This window comes from Mustela nivalis, assembly GCF_964662115.1.
Source record: "Mustela nivalis genome assembly, chromosome: 6".
NCBI classification, from domain to species: Eukaryota; Metazoa; Chordata; class Mammalia; order Carnivora; family Mustelidae; genus Mustela; species Mustela nivalis.
The window spans coordinates 76,635,242-76,655,206 of NC_139025.1; the positions used below are offsets into that span (position 1 = coordinate 76,635,242).

The following is a 19,965-nucleotide window of genomic DNA, read 5'->3' on the forward strand; positions in this document are numbered from 1 at the left end:
TTGTCTTCTGCCAGATGAATATGAAGCCAGTTCAGATCCCAATGTCCAGCTTGCCTAGAGCCCCATGAAGGCCACCTCACTCTGGGCAGAGCTTCCCTGGTGCCATAATCCACCTCAAGAGTTATTTAAAGTTATTTAAAATGGGGCTGTCCTAGGCAACCTCTCATCCTGAAATACCAAGGACCACTTCAGCCTAGAAAAAATGGCAGTGCCAGAGCCCTGTGGGGTTTTGAAGCCGAGCAGCAGCCCTAGCGTGTGAGAGGAACCTCCCTCCTCTCTCCAGGCTGCTTGCCCAAAGGTTTACAGACAGCTCCCTTGCCATCCCACAAGAGGAGACAGGCAGATGAGTCATAGCACTGGCTTAGATTAAAGGAGTATTATTGTGTTCACAGAAATGGATATACTTTATTATCCGTTTCTTGACACCTTACATATATATAGATAGGCTTTTCCCACCAGACTGGGCAAGTTTCTTTAAAAGCCAAAGACTTCATTAGCTAAAGCTAAGGAATGACCAATAAGAGTTAGAGACTCATCTGTCTGAAAAGCTGCCAGGCTGAAAAGATGTAGTGGAAACACTGAGGAAAGTGGTTTATAACCCTCAAACTTTAGATTCAAGTCTGCAAAGTGATGCCATTCTTCTAAAAATACACAGAGGAACTACGGAAATCCTTTCCTCTTTTCTAAGAGCTTTTCCTTTCCTTCTTTTTCTTTTTAAAGAAATATACTAGGTCTGCTTGTAAAGGAGATTCACCACCTCAGATTTCACTGTTTTCGTGGGGGTGATGGTCGTGAGATACTATTTTAAGGACTTCCTTCTCTTATACAGATTTTTCCACACTGGGAGGACAGATAAGGTATATTCCACTAATGTTCCTCATTAAACCCACATGTGTGCCAGCAGTCATTTCCCTTTGTCTTGCTATCCCATGACAACAGATTGCATGTCATAGGAAATTGGAATGGGGACCTTATTTGGTTTGGATCTCTCTTCTCCATTGTTTAATTCCACATTCAATTTTTCATTCTAGGTCTGCTTTTTTTTTTTTTGCAGAAATATACTATGACTGAATATAGGAATAAATAAATGAATAGGTGTTGTTTTTCTGGACTCATACACTTTTCTGAAGCACTTTGACCAGCATCCCCCACCCACAGCATTCTATCTCTGGGATGAATGTACTAGTTATTCAGTAAAGATCCAATGACTGATGGGCCTGTATCATAAATGTGTGCTCTCCATACCTTGTTTACTGTTAACCAAGTTCCAGTAGTGGCTTCCCCATTTCCTTTATTGCTGTGATGTACAGATACCTCTGTGGGATTCTGTCTCTCTCATCCGTCAACCTAGACCATCTGTCCATTAAAACAAACAAATAAATACTCATTAAAAAGCTTCTACCAAGTGCCAGGAAAGGAGGTGTAAGGGAGCAGAAAAAGTTTCACATTTCCTGTTGTTGAATCTAGGGTTGGTTTTCAGAGGAAGCTGGGTGTCTTTTCAATCTAATATACTCTGTTCTCTGCTACCATTCTTGTTTTTCCTTAAATATGCAAAGCTATGGGGCATAACTAACTGGGTAGCTCAGTTAAACAAATCTCTTGATTTTGGCTCAGGTCAAACCTTTGGCAAGGTCCTGGGCTCCAACCCTGACTGGAGCTCTCCAGTCAAAGCAGAAAGCAGAGTCTGCTTGGGGTTCTCTCTCCCTCTCCCTCAGCCCAACCTCGCCTCCCCTGCAGCACACAATATAAATAAATAAATAAATAAATAAATTTTTAAATCTTAAAAAAAGAAATGCAAAGCTATGATGGCAAGCTCTTTTTTTTAAGATTTTATTTATTTATTTCACAGAGAGAGATCACAAGTAGAGAGAGAGGCAGGCAGAGAGAGAGAGAGGGAAGCAGGCTCCCTGCTGAGCAGAGAGCCTGATTCAGGACTCGATCCCAGGACCCTGAGATCATGACCTGAGCTGAAGGCAGTGGCTTAACCCACTGAGCCACCCAGGCACCCCTATGATGGCAAACTCTTTAAAGGATACCAGCTATTTATTTTTTGAGTATCAACTTTTACACAACTGTTGCTGTTACTCTTTTCATTTAAAAAAGCGATTTTAAAATATTTTTTCTAAATGGGAGCCATTAGATCTAAGAAGTAATGTTTTTCCCACTTATCAAACATTAACTGTGTGTCAGGCATTGCGTAATAGCTTCCACAGTCATTATTTCATTTACTCCCTTACTATCCTATGAAGGAGATGCCAACATACAATGAAACTGAGAGATTAAGCCATTTGCCCAAGATCACATGGCTAGAATGGGAATCTTTTGACTATTCCACAGAAACTGATCCAACTTTTGTCAACTAAAGCCCATGAGTTTGGCCACCTAGAAAATGTTTTCTGAGGACGCAAAGTAGAACCGCACTTGTATTCTATGAAGCCCCTACCTTCACTAAAAGAGGCAGTCATCAGGTATTCAAAAGGCCAAACTGACTTGTTACACTCTACCCTACCAGCTGGGAGCAGGTCTGGACCTCAGACAAGCCTGATTTCAAGTCGCAGCTCACTCACTCACTGGACATGCGACCACAAGAAAATTATCTGCTCTCCTGATACTCAGTTTCCACATGTATAGAATGGAGACAGCAATATAGGTCGGATTCTATGAAAATACCAACTTTCAGCTCTTTTTGAACCCCCAAAAAAGCATCTGCACGTGGTTCAACCCAAATTCTTCAGTAGGTCGCTGTACAGATTAAACAAGAGCACACAGGAAACAATTAAATGGCACTTTCAGGTAGACTGTGTCCTCCTGACTTCATTTCGCTCACGTCAATATAGTCTGCATCTTCGGTGGCACTTCATAAACACAGAGGCTGGCCTGAAGTTACGGAAGTGCTAGGAGTTGATAATTCGACTGCATCGATGGTCGAGAATTAACCAGCGATCTCCCGATCTCCTGAGGCCTTACAGTTCCTGCTCAGGGCGTACCCCCCCACCCACCCACCCACCGGTCCCCGTCGTTTTGTCTCTTAATTACTAAGTGAATTCACAAATATCTCTTTCTACAAAGTGAAAGGGTAGGCGCTTCGGAGCACGTGGAGCGCTCCTCGTTAACACGAGGTTTGAAAATCCCATTCTCCGCCCGAATCCAGGGCACCAAGGGGCGGGGCCGGCGCGGGCAGGGTGTGTCCCCGGCGCGCGAGGGCCACGAGTTAGGCCCCCAGCTCACGCCCCCAGCGGGGCCCCCGCTGCGCTCCGCCGCCCACCCGCCCGCCCCGCCCACGCGGGCAAGAAGCGCAGCCGGAGCGGAGCGTACCTGCCGAGCGCTGTTGCCTTCCTCGCCAGGTGCCAGGCCCTGCTCTCGGCTCCTCACGTGCATTATCTTATTTACTCCCCCACAACATTGCCGGCAAAAGGCAACTGTCATTTCCCCATCTGCCAAGTGAGGAAACACCTTAGGGAGGTTGAGTTTCTCGCCCAAGGTCCGGAGCGGTGGACTCGGATTCCAGCCAAGGCAGCCCCAGGACTCCCACACGGAACCCTTTTTGTTTGTTTGTTTCCCTTACGGGGTAGGGGCTTTTTCGCCTCAAAAGCCAACCAACTTGGCCACCCGCACGCGACCGCGCTCGGTCTCGCCGACCGGCACGACCTCACCGCGCGCCTCAAGTCCAGGGCTTTGGGCGCGGGCGCGGGGCGCGGGTGGGAGGAGCGGCACCGCCCCCGGGGTATTTAAGCCCCGTCTGGAGCCCACGGGGCCGGACGCTCCCGCTCCTCCCAGCTCGCGCCTCCCCTCCCCCTCCCCGCTCTCTCCCCGCGCGCCACCACCCTCCGCCCCGCGCTCGCCTGGCGCGCAGGCAACGGCCGGCGGGGCGCGGGGAGCGGGGCGCGGGCGGCGCTCGCCTCTGCGGAGCCGCCCCCCGGCCGCCGCCGCGCGTTGCCCAGCCCGCGCCGCCAGCGCTGCCGCCGCGCGCTGCCCGTCCCGAGTGTGCCGCGGTCGCCGGAGCCCGGACGCCGGCCCCGAGCGGCCCCGCAGACGGGCGAGCGGCTGTGGACGTCCGGCCAGCAGTCCGCAGCATGGATTCGGATTCCGGCGAGCAGAGCGAGGGCGAGCCCGTGACCGCCGCAGGTACCGAGGGGCCGCGGCAGCCCAGCCGGGAGGGCCGGGGCCGGGAGGAGGGGAGGCTGGGGCAGGAAATCGCGAGTATTTCTCGGAGCTGCCGGGCGGGAGGCCGATCCCTTCCAGGCCAGGACCGGGGATTGCTCCGCGCCGTGAGTTTGCTGTGAGGTTTTCCACTGCACTTGGGCGCGCGGGAGGGAGAAGAGGTGCATCTGCGGGTGGCTCTCCGCGTAGCTACGTCCTGCGGCGGGCTCGGGTCGCCCGGGCTGGGTGGGGGTGGGGAAGGGTTCGGGAAATCCGCGTCCTGTAGTTTGCTGCAGCGAGGGTTGCAACACATCTGCCCTTTGAAATAACTTTCTGTGCGCCGACCCTGTCCTCGAACCCTGGCGCCAGGGACGCTGCGGGACAGGTGACCCGGTCCGAAGGCGTGACAGAGGACTCCGGCAAGGAAAGGACCCACGGGTGGACGGGCAGGGGTCAAACCACAGCTAGTGGCTGCGGTTCCCGAGGCTGCTACACGAGCGGAGCAGAGGGGTTCGCCCATCGCTGCCTCGCAGAGGCCCAGGAGGTCCCAGTGGAGGAGTCCCGGAACACAGCCACGGTGGGGGGAGGGGGGGAGCTGCGGGGGCGCAGACGCGCGAGTCGGGCTTCGCCTTTAAGAGGCGCCGCCGGCTTTTCACGATCGATAGTTATCGAAGCAATGGGTGGATGCTTACTTAGGAAAAAATGAATGTCCTCCCCCGCTTCTCCCTGATACTGAGCAACAGGAGGAAGCCACCCACAGCCTTGGGTCGACTTACCGCTGGGTTCTGCCCACCTTCACCGGTCGGCTCCACCTGCCGCCCACGGGTCCACGCACGGTAGAACTGGTCGCCCAGCCCACCTGTCCCCGGCTCCCGGCACCCTCGGGGGCCCTGAAGGCTAGCCGCAGCGGACTTGTGACCTTAGAGTTGACCCCCCTGTTACAGACCCAAGGTCCTAGACTAGTCCCCACTCTTCCCTATGTCAGACCAGCAGCCTGAGAGTGGGGACCAAGTGCCAGGAGGCACTCTCACTCAGCCCAGGCGTCCAGGCGTGGGTGTAGGAAAGGCAAGCTCAGGAACCAGGCAGGACAGCGCCAGGCGCTGTGCCAAAGGCCCTACATAGATGATTCCCCTACATCTTCACAGCATCTAGCCAGGTGGTTATTAGTTCCATTTTACAGAAGCCCAGAGAAGCTAAGTAGCTTGCCCACGTCTCACAGCAGGGAGTAGCCAAGGGCACAGTGATTCCCTATCCACTACACGGTACCCCTCCGCCTTTCACAGGGCGGCTGTGGTCAACATTTTTGGGTGGGTGGAAGAGATGAGGCTGGTCAAGAGGCAGGGTGGCATTACCAAGATGCCTGTGTTGAGGATTCCTCCGTGTGTGTGTGTGTGTGTGTTTGAGTGTATGTGTAAGGGTCACCTCCTTTGTGCCGGTAGGTGTGGATATAACAAATTGAACTGAGCCCTTTGCCTATTTGTATGTTTCTGTGACGAGGAAGCACCAAGATTTTGTGTCATGGGGGACTTGTGGATCTTCTCACATCTGTTTAAAGTTCCTGTGGGTGTTTATGTATGTATCTAAGTGTATCTGGAAAGCTGGGGCAGGGTTGGGGGATGCTGACCTTGACACTTTACAGTCTCAAAATCCCAGGAACTAACATGCTGTCCCCACCCCACCCTCAGGTCTCTTACGCAGGTTGATGTTTCAAGGAGAGGAGAAGGAAGCTTAGAGAAAGAAGAGGGAGGAGAAGAAGAGGGAGGAGAAGGGGGAGGAGACACTCCAGAGGAGGAGTTGGTGCTTTGGTAAAAGGGGAGGGAAGGAGTTCTCAAGAGTCCTGTTTCTTCACCACCAAGCCTTCCCAGTCCCGGGTATCCCAGATGTGTGCATGTCTGTTTGTGTCAGGCCCCTGCGCTAACAGCAGACCTTACCACTGAGGTCAGATGGGTCCCATGAAGAATAGGACAGCCAACTCTATGAGCTGTCACCATGTGTCTCTGCCCTGCTGTTTCCTACAGTCATTTCTTCTTCTCTGTGCATAAATCTCTCAATCTGAACATTTAATTGAATATCACAAGCCATTCTGCTAAATGGCATTCCATCTCATTATTCTCAGGCTTAAACTATTTTTCGTGACAAAGCTTCAGAACTAGATGCTAATTCATTGCCTTGCTGTAGTTGCATCCTGTCAAATGGAAACCCTTGTTGCAACTTCAGATACAGGTTAAATGAAGCTATGTTATCCTTAGGGGTTGATCTTTGTCTCCATGCAGGTCCATCTGTGGACCTGTATCTGTGCAAGCTGAGTGCATTTGTGTAACTGGGGACAACAGAGAAGTGGGACTTCTTGGAGTATTCATTGTGTGTGTGTGTCTGTGAGAACCTACCTCTTGGGGAGTTAATATATGAGGACTGCTTCCTCCTGAGTGGCCTTCCCTTCTAGAACTTGCAAAAAAAAGGCCCTGCCATGAGATACCCTGTTAAGGTCAAGAGCCTATATACTCTTGGAATCAGAAGGACCTAGGTTTCATTCTCTACCTGTTGGGCAAGTATCTTAACCTCTCCAAACCTGTTTCTCCCTCTGTAGAATGGAGATAACAGTAGTACCACAAAGAGGTGTGAGGATTAAATAAAATACCACATGAAGGAAGACAAACCATAAGTGACTCTTAATCTCACAAAATAAACTGAGGGTTGCTGGGGGGAGGGGGGTTGGGAGAAGGGGGGTGGGGTTATGGACATTGGGGAGGGTATGTGCTTTGGAGAGTGCTGTGAAGTGTGTAAACCTGGCGATTCACAGACCTGTACCCCTGGGGATAAAAATATATGTTTATAAAAAATAAAAAATTAAAGATAAAAAAAATACCACATGAAGTGTTTCCAGTAATTTTTCAGTACATGGTAGCTGCTATGTTGATTGTCATCTGACTGGACTATTTATTGTAAGAATACTGCTAAATAACGTACGCCAGTGCTTTATAAAATGTAAATCAGTAGACATGTGTAACACGTATTATTGTCATTATCATCATATTAATGTAATTGCCTGCGGTTTGTTTTGAATTTCACTCTCTCATTCTCTCTGGGGTGTGTGTGTGTGTGTGTGTGTGTGTGTGTGTGTTAGTTTGTTTGGGGAAGGTTATCTTTAATTTACCTCTTCTTCCAGCTCAGGGCATGAAGATGGAGACATTCAGAACTATTACCTTCACCATCCCCCTTTCCTCTAACCCTAGGTAAAGTAACACAAAGCAGAGAAGCCCTTATCCAACCCACCGGCTAACTTGGAAATATCCACTTTCATGCCATTTCAAATGATACAAGAGGAGGTAGCCCTTCCAACCAGTGAACCGTTTTCCTTCAAGGTAGAAGGAGGCCCAGGAAGTCCTCATCATTCCCCTTCCATTTTTACCCATCTCAGTCACTTTCCCAGTTACAAATTGGCAGAAGAGTAAGAAAGTCTCCGAGGACCACCTACTCTTCACCCCTTTCAAGAGACGTTTCCAAAGATCTCCCTGGTGCCTGTGGTGCCCTTATCAAGCAGGACAGCACTGTGCATAGTGGGTGAAGGGGGGAGATGAGATTTGTCTCCAGCTGCTCTTTCTGTTTTTCAGGAAGCACAGGATGAGGCTTCTGTGTCATTCTGCTGCCTGAAACTCTACTCTGCCTTTCTGTCGTTTGGGGTTCTTTCTATGATTAGGAAAGAGGCAGGGTTTATGGAACACTGGATTCATTCCAGAGACCCAACTTGGCAGTCTGTCATTTGGCAAACCCACCATCCATCTCTCAGAAATTTTAGCACTTGGTATATTAACTCGACAGTGATTAAGAATCTTTCCTAAGAAGCAACAAGCAAGTAAACATTATCCCTGTCAGCTTTTTCTCTTTTAGGCCTGTAAAACAAAGTCTACCCAGCTGAGGGCAAACAGGCTCCTTCCACTCACCGCTAGGTGGTCCAGGGTCGTCAAGCTGGTGGGGTTTCTTCACAACCCAGGCAGGCGCAACAGAAAAGCATTTCCAAGCCATGGAATCAAGATATGGTAGGGAAGCAACACAAAAGCATTTCCAAGCCATGGAATCAAGATATGGTAGGGAAGCTTCAAGACAGTAAAGGAAATGGGAAGACATTAGGCCTCTAACCCTGCCTTTTCCATCCTTCTCATCACCTAGGTCCTCAGTGTGGTCCTTGTGAACAAAGTAGCAAGGTGGATTAGGCAGGTAGGATTCAAGTAGGTAGGATTCCGTAGGTGATTGAGAAGAGGAAAGGTGTTCCAGAAGTCAGACACCACTTGAGCAAAGGCCCAGATGAGCAGGGAGGTGACTGGAGTGGAGGACATATTCTAGGGAGTATGGAAAATAAAGGTATTGGAGTGATAGGGAGGGCCACGTAGAAAAGGATTCTTAGTGACTAGTCTTGATGGGGCCAGGGAGGACCCTAATGAGCTGATCATTATGCAGAGACAGGACTGACAGAGCTGGGTTTGCAGGAGCCGCATCCAACAGACATGAAGTGCGGGACTGCCTAGGCTTGGAGCACCGGTGACTGGGGTGGCCGCGGTATCAGGGCAAGTGGCAGCGCTCAGGCGAAGCAGAAGAGGGAAGATGCAAGTGCCATTTCCGAGAAGCAAACAACAGAAGTGCTGACAGACTGTATAAAAGCAGTGAAAGGAGAGGGAGAGTGGAAGAGGACTGGCATGCTGAGTCGGGGTGAGGGCCGGGGAATACAGAAGAGTGACTCCCCGACCCACACTTCCCAGCCGACCCCTTCTTTCCATCAGGCACTTAGAGGTGGTGTTTTGCTTACAGGCACTTGTCCGCTGTGAATAGTAGACCATGCTAGAGCACTAGCTTGAGGTGATTATGAGGTTCGGCAGTTTGTTCATTCTCATCGTTAGGTTCCTGGTGGAGACTGTTGGGTAACCCTAGTTAACTGACAGATTGACAGTGGATGGGCTGGCCAGCCTGGGATGGAGACCATCTGAGGATGAGGTACCACATGCCTGTTAGTCACTGTCTTGTGTCTTGTTCCTGTTTGTGGACATTTCCATGGGCCTCTGCCTTGTCCACACACTGTAACTGCTTTATGGGTCAGGACCTTGTCTTGTGCTTTCAGGTTCCTGAGATTTTATGGGCATAATAAATGAATGTGCATCTTGAGGAGCCTCCTGAGAACTCTGCACTGAGAGACCAGACAGCCAGAAACCTTTCCTATGCAGTGGAACTGCCAAAGATTGCCTTCAGTGTTTTAAGATTTCTTGCTGTCTGGGACCCTGTGTTGGGAAATATGGGGAAGGCAGAGAGGTAAGGACACTATCCATTCTGGCTTCCAGGGCTTAAGATCAGATGGGGAGACAGGACACATACAGCAATGGCCACGGCCTGCACCAGTGCATGAAAACTCCTGACCCCTTGCCCTGGGATTGTACCCAGCCAAATCTCTGTTGTCTTAATAACAGCCACTTGCCATTGTGTGCTTTAGGGTTATTCTGGTACATTCTTGCCTCTTGTCCTGGATTCTTAGCTCCCTGAGGGCAAGGATGGGGTCATTTTCACCTGTATCACCTCCCACTAACACCTTGGATCCCCCCCACACTGGTAGGTTTCTGGCTGGCTGGCTGGCTGGCTGGCTGTGTGCCTGCATGGATAAGTGAAGACAGGCACAGCACAGGATACTGCAGATTCAGTATATTGCAAATATTGCAATAAAGCAAATATTGCAATAAAGGTAGGCCAGGGAATTTTTAGCTTCTCCAATGCATATGAAAGTCACATTTATACTGTAGTGTAGTCTCTTAAGTGTGAAATTGCATGATATCTTTAAAAAAACAATTTATATACCTTAATTTAAAAATCCTTTACTGTTCAGGCACCTATGTGGTTCAGTCAGATAAGCATCTATCTGACTCTTGATTTGAAGTCAGGTCATGATCTAAGGGTGAGATGGAACCCCACGTGGAGCCTGCTTAAGATTCTCTCTTTATGGGGCACCTGGGTGGCTCAGTGGGTTAAGTCTCTGCCTTTGGCTCAGGTCATGATCTCAGGGTTCTGGGATCGAGCCCTGCATCAGGCTCTCTGCTCAGCGGGGAGCCTGCTTCCCCCTGCCTCTCTGCCTACTTGTGATCTCTTTGTCAAATAAATAAAATCTTTAAAAAAAAAAAAAAAAGAATTCTCTTTGTCCCACCCCCCATCTTTTTCTCTCTCACTCAAAAAAATTTTTTAAGAACATTTTACTGCTAAAAAAATACTAACCATTATCTGAGCTTTCAGTGAGCTATAATCACTGATCACAGATCGCCATAACAAATGTTAATAATAATTTGAAAGTTTGAAATATTGTAAAAATTATCAGGATGTGTTACAGAGACATAAAGTGAGCAAATGCTGTTGGGAAAATGACTTACTCCATCAGGGTTGCCATAAACCTTCAGTTTTGGGGGGGAAATGTGCAAAGCTCATTAAGCCAAGTGCAACAAAATGAGGTATGCCTATATGTGGATGGATGGATGGATGGATGGATGGATGGATGGATGGATGGATGAATGAATGGATAGATGCTGTTGTAGGCTGTTTCCCCAGGAAGTGGGCTCTGTGATTGAGGTTGGCATGCACTGGGTTTATTTGGGGAAGGAAAGGGAAGGGGAGGGACACTGGATTAGGCAGAGTGAGAAGCTGAACTCCAATGCACACCCAGTAATAATAGCCTCCAGCTCTGGAGCTAGAACAGCCCTTCAGAATTGTTCTGAGTCAGGGTAAGGGGCCAGGCCTTCATGTCCCCTTATACAAGGGGACGAGGTTGGTCATTAGATGCAGGCCATCCCAAGGAACAGGGTGCAAACTTGGGTGAAGCTCTCCCCACCCACTGAGAGCTATCTACAGGCCCCCAGAGGCTTGTGGCATGCTTGGCCCTTCATTCTCCAGGAGAAACCTGGGCAGGACATTGCGACATCCCCTGCAGGTAGTCCCCAGAATTCTTCAGGAGTGTTTCATTAGAGAGGGCAGCCCGGTCTACCAGCAAAGCTCAGGGAATAGTCATTGAGCTGTAAGTTTTACCTAGACCTCCCTAGGAAAATTTGGATTGCCAGATGAAATTAGCCATTCCAGACCTCATAGCTCCGCACCCAGTTGTTCAGTCCATTCAATCCAAGAGGTACTGGCTGTTCACCTGTTTCATGTTCAGAGTGGCACAGGGTGCTATGGTCACATGGAGAAATAGAATTCGATGGGACCCTACCCTCTAGAAATTTGCAGATTTGTTGAGGAGAGAAAACACCCACCCAAAACTGAATCTGCAAGACGGGGAGGCCTCAGCAAAAAATGCTGTAGGATCTGGAGCAAGAGGCATTGTCTGGAATTCTGGTGGTGAGCTTCATGGAGGAAATGGGCCTTGAGGGTAGCCTTGAAGGAGTGAAAAATTTAGATGGGGGTAGAAAAAAGAGAAAGTGGCAAGGCTGGAAGCCTGTGAGGAGCTTGGCCTGACCCAGTGGGGATCTCCTTTGATGACCAGCAGCAGAAGGGAGTTGTCGTACTTAAAAAGTAAAGTAAAATGCGGGGGTGCCTGGGTGGCTCAGTGGGTCAAGCCTCTGCCTTCGGCTCAGGTCATGATCTCAGGGTCCTGCGATGGAGCACTGCATCAGGCTCTCTGCTCAGCAGGGAGCCTGCTTCCACCTCTTTCTCTGCCTGCTTGTGATCTCTCTCTCTCTACTTATGAGATCTCTCTCTCTCTCTCTCTCTCTGTCAAATAAATAAATAAAATCTTAAAAAAAAAAGTAAAATTGGGTGTCATAGTGGTACTTGTAGCCAATGTAAGTTTCTAAAGTTGGAACAAGAATATGTGTGAGTGTGTAAATATAAAGCCCTATTTCCTATGCTATTTTTTTCTTTAAAAATATGGCACCTGTTTTTTGATTTGTCAGCAAAACCAAATTATAGTCACACTTTCCATTAGCACTCTCCACTAACTGGTTCCTTTTCCTCCAGAGTTACCATTGGCTCCTACTTTAATTCACATGCAGATCTCTATAAAAACACTATATACATAATTTGGTTTTGTTTTTTGCAGTCACTTGGCTTGTAGCTCTTCATGTAAAATGCCTGTGTAGGTGGGTGTTTGGGCTGTATTCTGTGCAAGTATAGAAATAAAGGATAGAGAAAAATTTTAAAAACAAGTTTTCTCTAACAACCTAATCTAAAGAAACATATGAGAGTGAGTACCCTTGTCCCCCACATATATTAAGGCATGCCAAAAAAATCTATTACTTTTTTGTACGTCAGAGATGGGTTTGTTTGCTTGTTTTTAGGCAGTTGCATGGTCCAAATTCTGATGCTGCTTTCAAACAGTCTTCACGTTCATATTGGCTTGCCTAAACATCATTGCCTGGGAATAAATTTGAGCCTGTTCATGGAAAATCTCCTAGTGTGCAGACTATAAAAATGGAAAGCTTGGCGGCACAGAAAGTGCTAGACACACCCTAATAGAAACCAGTATTTTGTAACTCAGTTCTCCAGAAAAAAAAAGAAGAAAAAAAAGACACTTTGGTAGTGTCCAAATACTGGTTTAAACTGTTGAAAAACCCCAGGAGAAGCCACTGTCTTATAGGTTCTCTTCTCAAAAGTAAAATATGCTTTCTGTGAAACTGTTCTAACCATGCAAGGAAACATTTTGGTGATACGTAGCTTTATGGAGATTCCTAATTGATATTTTTATAGTGGAGGCTCCTGTTTCACGCAAGGGAAGAAGTTCTGTCACGGGCCGTTCTGGTGAGCACGCATGTCCAGCAGGTCTGATTTGGGGCCTGTGGGTTGCGCTGGGGAAGTCAACAGAGATTTCGGTGTAGAACGTGGGAGGGAGATGATGGGGCCTTCTGCAGGGCAGGCTTTAACAGCGACTGTCTACCAGTGTGCTTCCTTGGTTTCCTTAGGATAACACTGACACAGCAAGTGTCAACTGGGGTTGGGGTTACAGCGGAGAGGGCATGGGGTTTAAGAAGCTGTGGCAAATATCTAACAAGATGAGAAGCTGTGAGGATGCTCTTTGCCAGCCAGAGTCCAGTCCCAGAGGGCTAGTCCTAAATGTAAAATAATAGTGATGTTTTGAATTTTACTCATTTATTTCATGTTAACTAAGCACATATAATGTATTCAAATCTGGACAGATTATTTATGTGATATTGAACCCTTATACCGCCTTCTAGAATATGTACTAGAAATAGCCTCATTTTATAAACTGGGAAACAGAGGCACAGAGAGGTTAAATAACTTGCTTAGGAATGTGCATCTTGTCAGTGGATATGAAGTCAGGGGAACTCCAAAAATAGTGCTCTTGTACAAGGTAGATTAGGTGCTTAAGTTGTTGGATGCCACCAGGCTCATTTGTATCCCCCTCCAGCACCCATGGGGCCCAGAATCCTGACTGTTAGGTTTCTCCATGAGGCTCCTTCTGGTAGGACATGACATCTCCAGAAAGCCCTGTGTTAAGCACCAGATATCACCTGCACTACCCCAGTAGCACATTGGCAAGGACTGGCTGGCCCAGATTCCTCTTCTAGAGCTGGTGAAGTGTGGTTTGGGAGGGAGGATGGAGAGAGGGGCACCAAGCTCCTACCGGGGAGAGAAGGTTATAGAAGGACCCTGAAGCCATGCACATCTCCAGACCATGGGGACGTGGCAGGTTGTGAATGTAGCAAACACTAGGACAAGAGAAGGACTGAAAAGCAAATTCAGGAGAGACAGACAAACATTCTTTTTATCAGAGTGTACTTAAGCTTGCTGGGTCCTCAGGCATTTTTTTTCCACTCCAGCATTAAATCATCTCAGATAAAGAATTCTGAGGGCATGGTAACCCATTGGATTCGAGGATGAGCAGAAACGCAAGGATGAGCCTGCCTCACAGTGAAGAGAAGTTGAGATTCAGAGCTTGATTATTGGGGTTTGGGTGTCCCTGCGGTCTCTTACTTGCTGCTTTTTAGTAACATTAGTTTCTGACCAAAGGAATGCAAGCTCATGGTAGAATATGTGTAAAGATCGGTACAAAGAAGGAAATTAGATTGAGCCCTAAGAATAGATGTGCTTTTCCGAAGCCAAAAAAACAATCCTGAAAAGATGCAAGGGAACTTTCTTTGGGGAGGGAGCAGTCTTTTTAAGAGAACAAAAGCCCCCCCAACGCAATGTTTTCTTGGGGACATTAAAGCCTCTGGTTATGCTGCCAAGCAGTGTCAGAACCAGAGCTGGAGACCAGATCCTCTGGCTCCTCTGTCCTTCCCAAAATCATACATAATTTTTAGAAAAGGATCAGAGTTATTTTGGATGTTGTGATATCAAAGGGACCCCTGCTCTGTGTCCTCCCAACACCTTGTCTTGGGTTCTTGCCACCCCTTCCCCACCAGGCACGTCTGCCCAGAACTCAGGCCACCACAGACCCACACAAGGCCTTACCCTTCTGCCTGGTCCCTCCTCCCCTTCGTCAGAAGGGCCCTACACAGAGCCTTCAGAAGATTTTCATAGTTTTTAATAGCCAAAAGATGTTTACTGGGTTTTATAGATGCCCAGTGACAATTGCAAAGGCTAATCTACTTTTGAGTTTAATATTTACTGGCTTCAGGGATAGATTTATTGACTTCTAGTTCTCCAGTTATGATTTTTATCTGTGTTTAGATTGACTGTTTTTGTAAGGAAACAGGGAAATTTGTTCATCTGTGTTAACCTCTCTACCCTTAGGATTTAAGGGTATTCATATTGAATGATTCAGTCTCAGTGAAGCAAGACAGGCAGAGTTCAGTTAAAACAGAGTCAACTTTGAGAGAGCCCAGGGTCCAGTGGGAATTCAACAATAATATCTTGGCTTTTTTTTTTTTTTCCTTTTGAATTCTCCGACCATATGTAATCCTGGTTTTCCCAGACGCTTCTTCCATTGCTCCTCCTGTGTCCATCATTAATACTTTTTTCCTACACATGTCTCTTCAGGCTGAGTCCTCAGCCTGGTCTTTTCTGACAATATACTTTCATTTGGGAGAGACTGTTCGTTCTAAAGGCGCAAGGCCAAAAATTCCCAAAGCTGCAGTCTCGCCCAGTCCTCTCTCCCAAAAAATCCTGCCTTTAAGGCATCTGGGCCTCTCCTTCTCACTGGCCAGGAGGCCCCTCATCTCAGCACCTCCACACCCAGACCATTACCTCTCCCTCAGCTTTCCCCAGGTTTTCTGTGGCCTCCTTAGCCACTAAGTTATTCGGAGTGAAACAACGGTAAAGGCTGAAGAACAATGAAATCCCCTGTACACTTGATCCACAGCAAAACCAGGACATGGATAAAGCAGGCATTATTATTCTCAGTTTACAGATGAAGATACAGAATCAGAGATTACCCCAAATCACAAAACAGGTGCTGAATTTTCACTATTAAAAACAGCACCACCACCCCCACCAAAATGAGGGCAGCAGCAAACCTACGTATCCAACCTAAAAAACAACATTCGGTCAAATAGCTACTGAACAATTAAATACATAACAACATTTCCACATGGCAGAATATTATTCAGTTGTTAAGAAAAATTTGGGGGGCGCCTAGGTGGCTCAGTGGGTTAAAGCCTCTGCCTTCAGCTCAGGTCATGATCCCAGGGTCCTGGGATCGAGCCCTGCATCGGGCTCTCTGCTCAGCAGGGAGCCTGCTTCCCTTCCTCTCTCTCTGCCTGCCTCTCTGTCTACTTGTGATCTCTGTTGTTTAAATAAATAAATAAAATCTTAAAAAAAAAAGAAAAATTAATTTGAAGAACATATAATAATATAGGGAAGAGTTTGCAGTATAATGCATAATGAAAGCTTGATAATCTGTGATCTCACTTGTGCTCCATACATGCATATACACACATATATGTACATATATTTACTTATACACACACATGCTCCTACACATACATATACATACACTCGTTTTTATAGAGAAGAGGAGAAGAGTCTCCTTTATTCTCATTCATACACATAAACATTTTTTTAACTTTTTAATTCTGGAACAGAATTAGTCATTTTATATGATGAGTTTATGGGTAATTATAATTGCCTTCTTTGCACTTTTCTTCCAGATATTTCACAGTGAGTATGTATAACTTTTAGCAGGACATGCTAATTGAAAAGCAACAATCCAGTGAGATCTGGTGGCCTAGGCCACTGCTCATCCTGTGGTTTTCTTTTAGTTTTGTCCCAGTCCCCTCCATCTTCTTCCTTGAAAGCAGTTCTTCCCTCACTTCCCTGTGCTCTTCTTTCCCCTCAGACATGTCCTCCCTGAGTCCCTCTCAGGGCTTCTTCTGGTGGGGGTTATGCTCCAGGCTTCTCAGCCCTCTTCCTGCTCACCCACTGCCTGGGCTGTGGCCCTCCACTCTCCCTGGTGCCTCCCCCGCATCATTCTGTCCCATCTGGGGCCACCTGGCCTAGGCTTCGTGGGCCCTCGTGACATGAAGAGGAAGTGTGGGCCGTCAGAATAGGTAATGAGTAGGTAATGAGCTCATAGCTTTGGGGTTCAGAGTCCGGCACAGGGTACCAGAGCCTCTCAAGCCAAATGCAATGCTGGAATGAGCTTGCTGACTCAGCCATCTTGGCCCCTGAACGTGGCCTCACTGACGCTAGCTGACTGTCATTGTATGCAGCTGGCATGACATTTCTTTATCCCTGACCTCTATCCCAAATATGAATGACTATGACTTTCCACTTTTTCATTTACATATTGATTTTGTGTCTTTATTACTTTTACAATTAGAAAAAAAGAGGGGTGAGCATTTAAAATCCTATTATAGAAGTCTACTGCCACCATTGGTCTGCCATTCTAAAACAAAATTATTATTGAGGAGCTGTATGATATTAAATATCATGTGTATCTATTTGTGTGTGTGTGTGTGTGTGTGTGTGTGTGTTTCTAATGGAATTAGAAATTTAATTGAGGATTTCTTACGCAGAGGGTTTCTTGGAGCTGAAAATAAGAGACATCGTGGCCATAGTGTTCTTTACTGCCTCCCTATGTCCACCTTACTCTACTCTAGCCAACCAAATAGGGGTAGCCCAGTCAAGAAGCTTATAGGAAACAGAAGTACTAACCATTTCAATTCACCTTTATCAAAATTTTTAACCTAGGATTTTGTCTATCTTTACTTTCTTGGTTTGTAATATACAAAATAATTATTTTTACCTCTTTTCAGATATAAAAATATATATTGACTATGTTCACCCCCCAAAAAAAACCTCATTCTCCCATTTGAAAAAAGAAAAAAGTTACTTAATTTTCCCATGGAGAGCAATGTCAGTTCTTTATTAAGCAGCCATATCTCCTTCTTATCAATTGCAAGTGAGTGAATATGGCCACTGTGATTTTTTTTTTAAAGATTTTATTTATTTACTTGAGAGAAAGACAGTGAGAGAGAGCATAAACGAGGAGAAGGTCAGAGAGAGAAGCAGACACCCCATGGAGCTGGGAGCCCAATGCGGGACTCGATCCCGGGACTCCAGGATCATGACCTGAGCCGAAGGCAGTCATCCAACCAACTGAGCCACCCAGGTGTCCCATGACCACTGTGATTTTTAAAAAAGAGATCAGGGAATAAGAAAGACAGAATAGTCAAGATAGGAGTGAGTTCTTAGAGAAAGTAGGCATTTATGTCCATAATGGATGATACATCCTGAGACCTGCATTTGTAGTAAAGCACCCAGGAATTATCTCCAGAAAGCTGTCACCAAATACCCCCACCCCAGGCTTTCCTTCACCCCAGGAGGGAGGTCAGTGATGAACTGAGGCACGGGTGGGATGAAGATGTTCCAAACATCCTTAGGTTTTGTTTATTTCATTTTTGGTTAAGGAAAAAAAAATCACATAAAAATAATTCTGCCAAATTGTCATAACTCAATGAGAGAAACTGGAGTCTAAGTCTGAAGATCGTTGATATATAAGGAGCCAAGATTATCTTAAGGCAGCCTGGAGGCAGGCAAGAACGAAGAGCAGCTGGCCAGGACATCAGGAAGTCGGGTCACATGGCAGGGAGGCCAGAGGGGCAGGGGTCGCAAGAAGGGCCCTCTCTTGAGTCCCTAGGCCTGCAGTGGTCCTGCCATTCATGGTTGCCCAGCCTTCTTGGACCTCTTCACCTGGAGGATTGTACCTCTTAAAGAGTCCAACACTGAGAAAAGCTGGCTCCCCAGCAGCAGCCTCCTGGCCTCTTACCTCTTGCCAGAAGCAAGTCTCACTCCTGACCTGTCCCCTTCTGTCCTATCTCCCTGGCCCCAGATCACTGTCTCATCCTTAATGCTCCCCTTCCCTGCAGCCTTTTCCACCCAGGTGCATCTCTCCATTTCCTCTCCCTGGACCCCCCACTCACCTCACAAGCCCTCCTAGGCATTAGAGGAATGAAGGTGGAGGAAATTCTGAGACATACGGCCATGAGTGGTCATGAAACAAAGATCTTAAAGCTTCCAGAGAGAATAACCAGGCCCTTTTACCAATGGACTAGTTTTCCAACTAGCATCACCAAGAGCTAAATAACAGTGGTACAATGCCTTTGAATTCTCAAAGCAAAGGATTTCCCAGGTAGAGTTCTAAACCCCATCAAACCATCAGTCGAGTGTGTGGATGGAATAAAGTCATTGTAAGATATATTACGTGTCCACATTCCCTTCCTACCCTTCATACCCTACCACATTCCCTTCCTTAAGGAGCTGCTAGATCAGGAGTCAGCCACCTGAAGCCCCCAGGCCACGTCCGGCCTGCCACCTGTTTTTGGATGGCCCATGAGCACTTCTACTTTTTCTTTAATGGCTACATTTAAATGGTTCTATAAGTACCCAAATATATTTTGCCTTTTGGCCCTTTGTTGTTGGGCTCTTTCAGATAGTGTGCTGATGCCTCTGCTGCACAATGTGTTCCACTGAAACGGGGTATAAGTTAAGAAAGAGGAAGCCATGAGACGGACACAGAGAGAAGGGAAGAAGGATGGAAGGAGCACCAGGGTGGGGGCCTAGCAGGGGCTTAGGAGGGAGAGGTGCCCAGATTTGGACCAGGGCACCGAGAGTGCCCCAACAAGTCTCCAAGAAAGAAAATTAAAGTAAAAGATGAGTTGATGTGTCTGAGCCCATTGAGAACGTTGTATTGTGCTAGGAACTTTGGGAGTAAATTAGTGCTAGGTAGATAGAAAACCAACCGGAAGAAAAACAAGGCAGTGTTTAACTCCTGAGAAAATAAGATGAATAAAAAAGGAAATGCAGTCATGGAAGTGATCGAGCATACATGAGTCAGCTACGAACGGTATCCAAGTCACAGTAATGTAAATCACTAAAGTCTGATTTAACCAAATATTATAAACCAGAACTAAATGGGAAAGTGGAAGGAGAAATGAATGGGGGAGAGCTAATTTCTCAGCTTCCATAATAGGAAGTTAAAAGCAACGTGGAGGACTAACAGTATAAGCATGTAATTTATGTCTTTATGTAAACATAAAGAGGCAATTATTAGTTGAAATAGCTAAAAGAGTTTGAAATTTTTTGCCATGAAGAGCCAGCATCCAAAGTGGGCCAGAAGATGCTGCATTTTGGATAAGCCCTAGAGTGACCAGACTTTTAAAATAATGTACCCATATCACTTTGAAAATGGATTTCTAAAATAATAAAAAGGAAGTGTGACTGATGACCTAGAGGAGTGATGTCCTGGCAAGCATGCCCAGGTGGGAAAGAGGCTCAGTGGGGGTGACCTTAGGCCCCTGGTTGGAGGAGATAGGCTTCAGTGTCCTGGGGCCACACTGGTTCTGATTATCGTTATTTCTCCTGACATAAGTGTGAAGACATTTCAATAAAATGTTAAGACTGATAACC

General features: G+C 46.9%; 1 protein-coding gene across 1 annotated transcript in view; it reads left to right on the forward strand.

Annotated features, from left to right (window-relative positions):
- Nucleotides 1–3,786: 3,786 nt before the first annotated feature.
- The window catches only part of TNFAIP8L3 (TNF alpha induced protein 8 like 3), a 37,343-nt gene continuing 21,164 nt past the window's right edge, over nucleotides 3,787–19,965 (forward strand). The window contains exon 1 of the mRNA XM_082734834.1: nucleotides 3,787–4,125. Coding sequence (XP_082590960.1) covers nucleotides 4,074–4,125 — 52 coding nt within the window. The 5' untranslated portion in view covers nucleotides 3,787–4,073. The remainder of the gene's footprint in view (nucleotides 4,126–19,965) is intronic.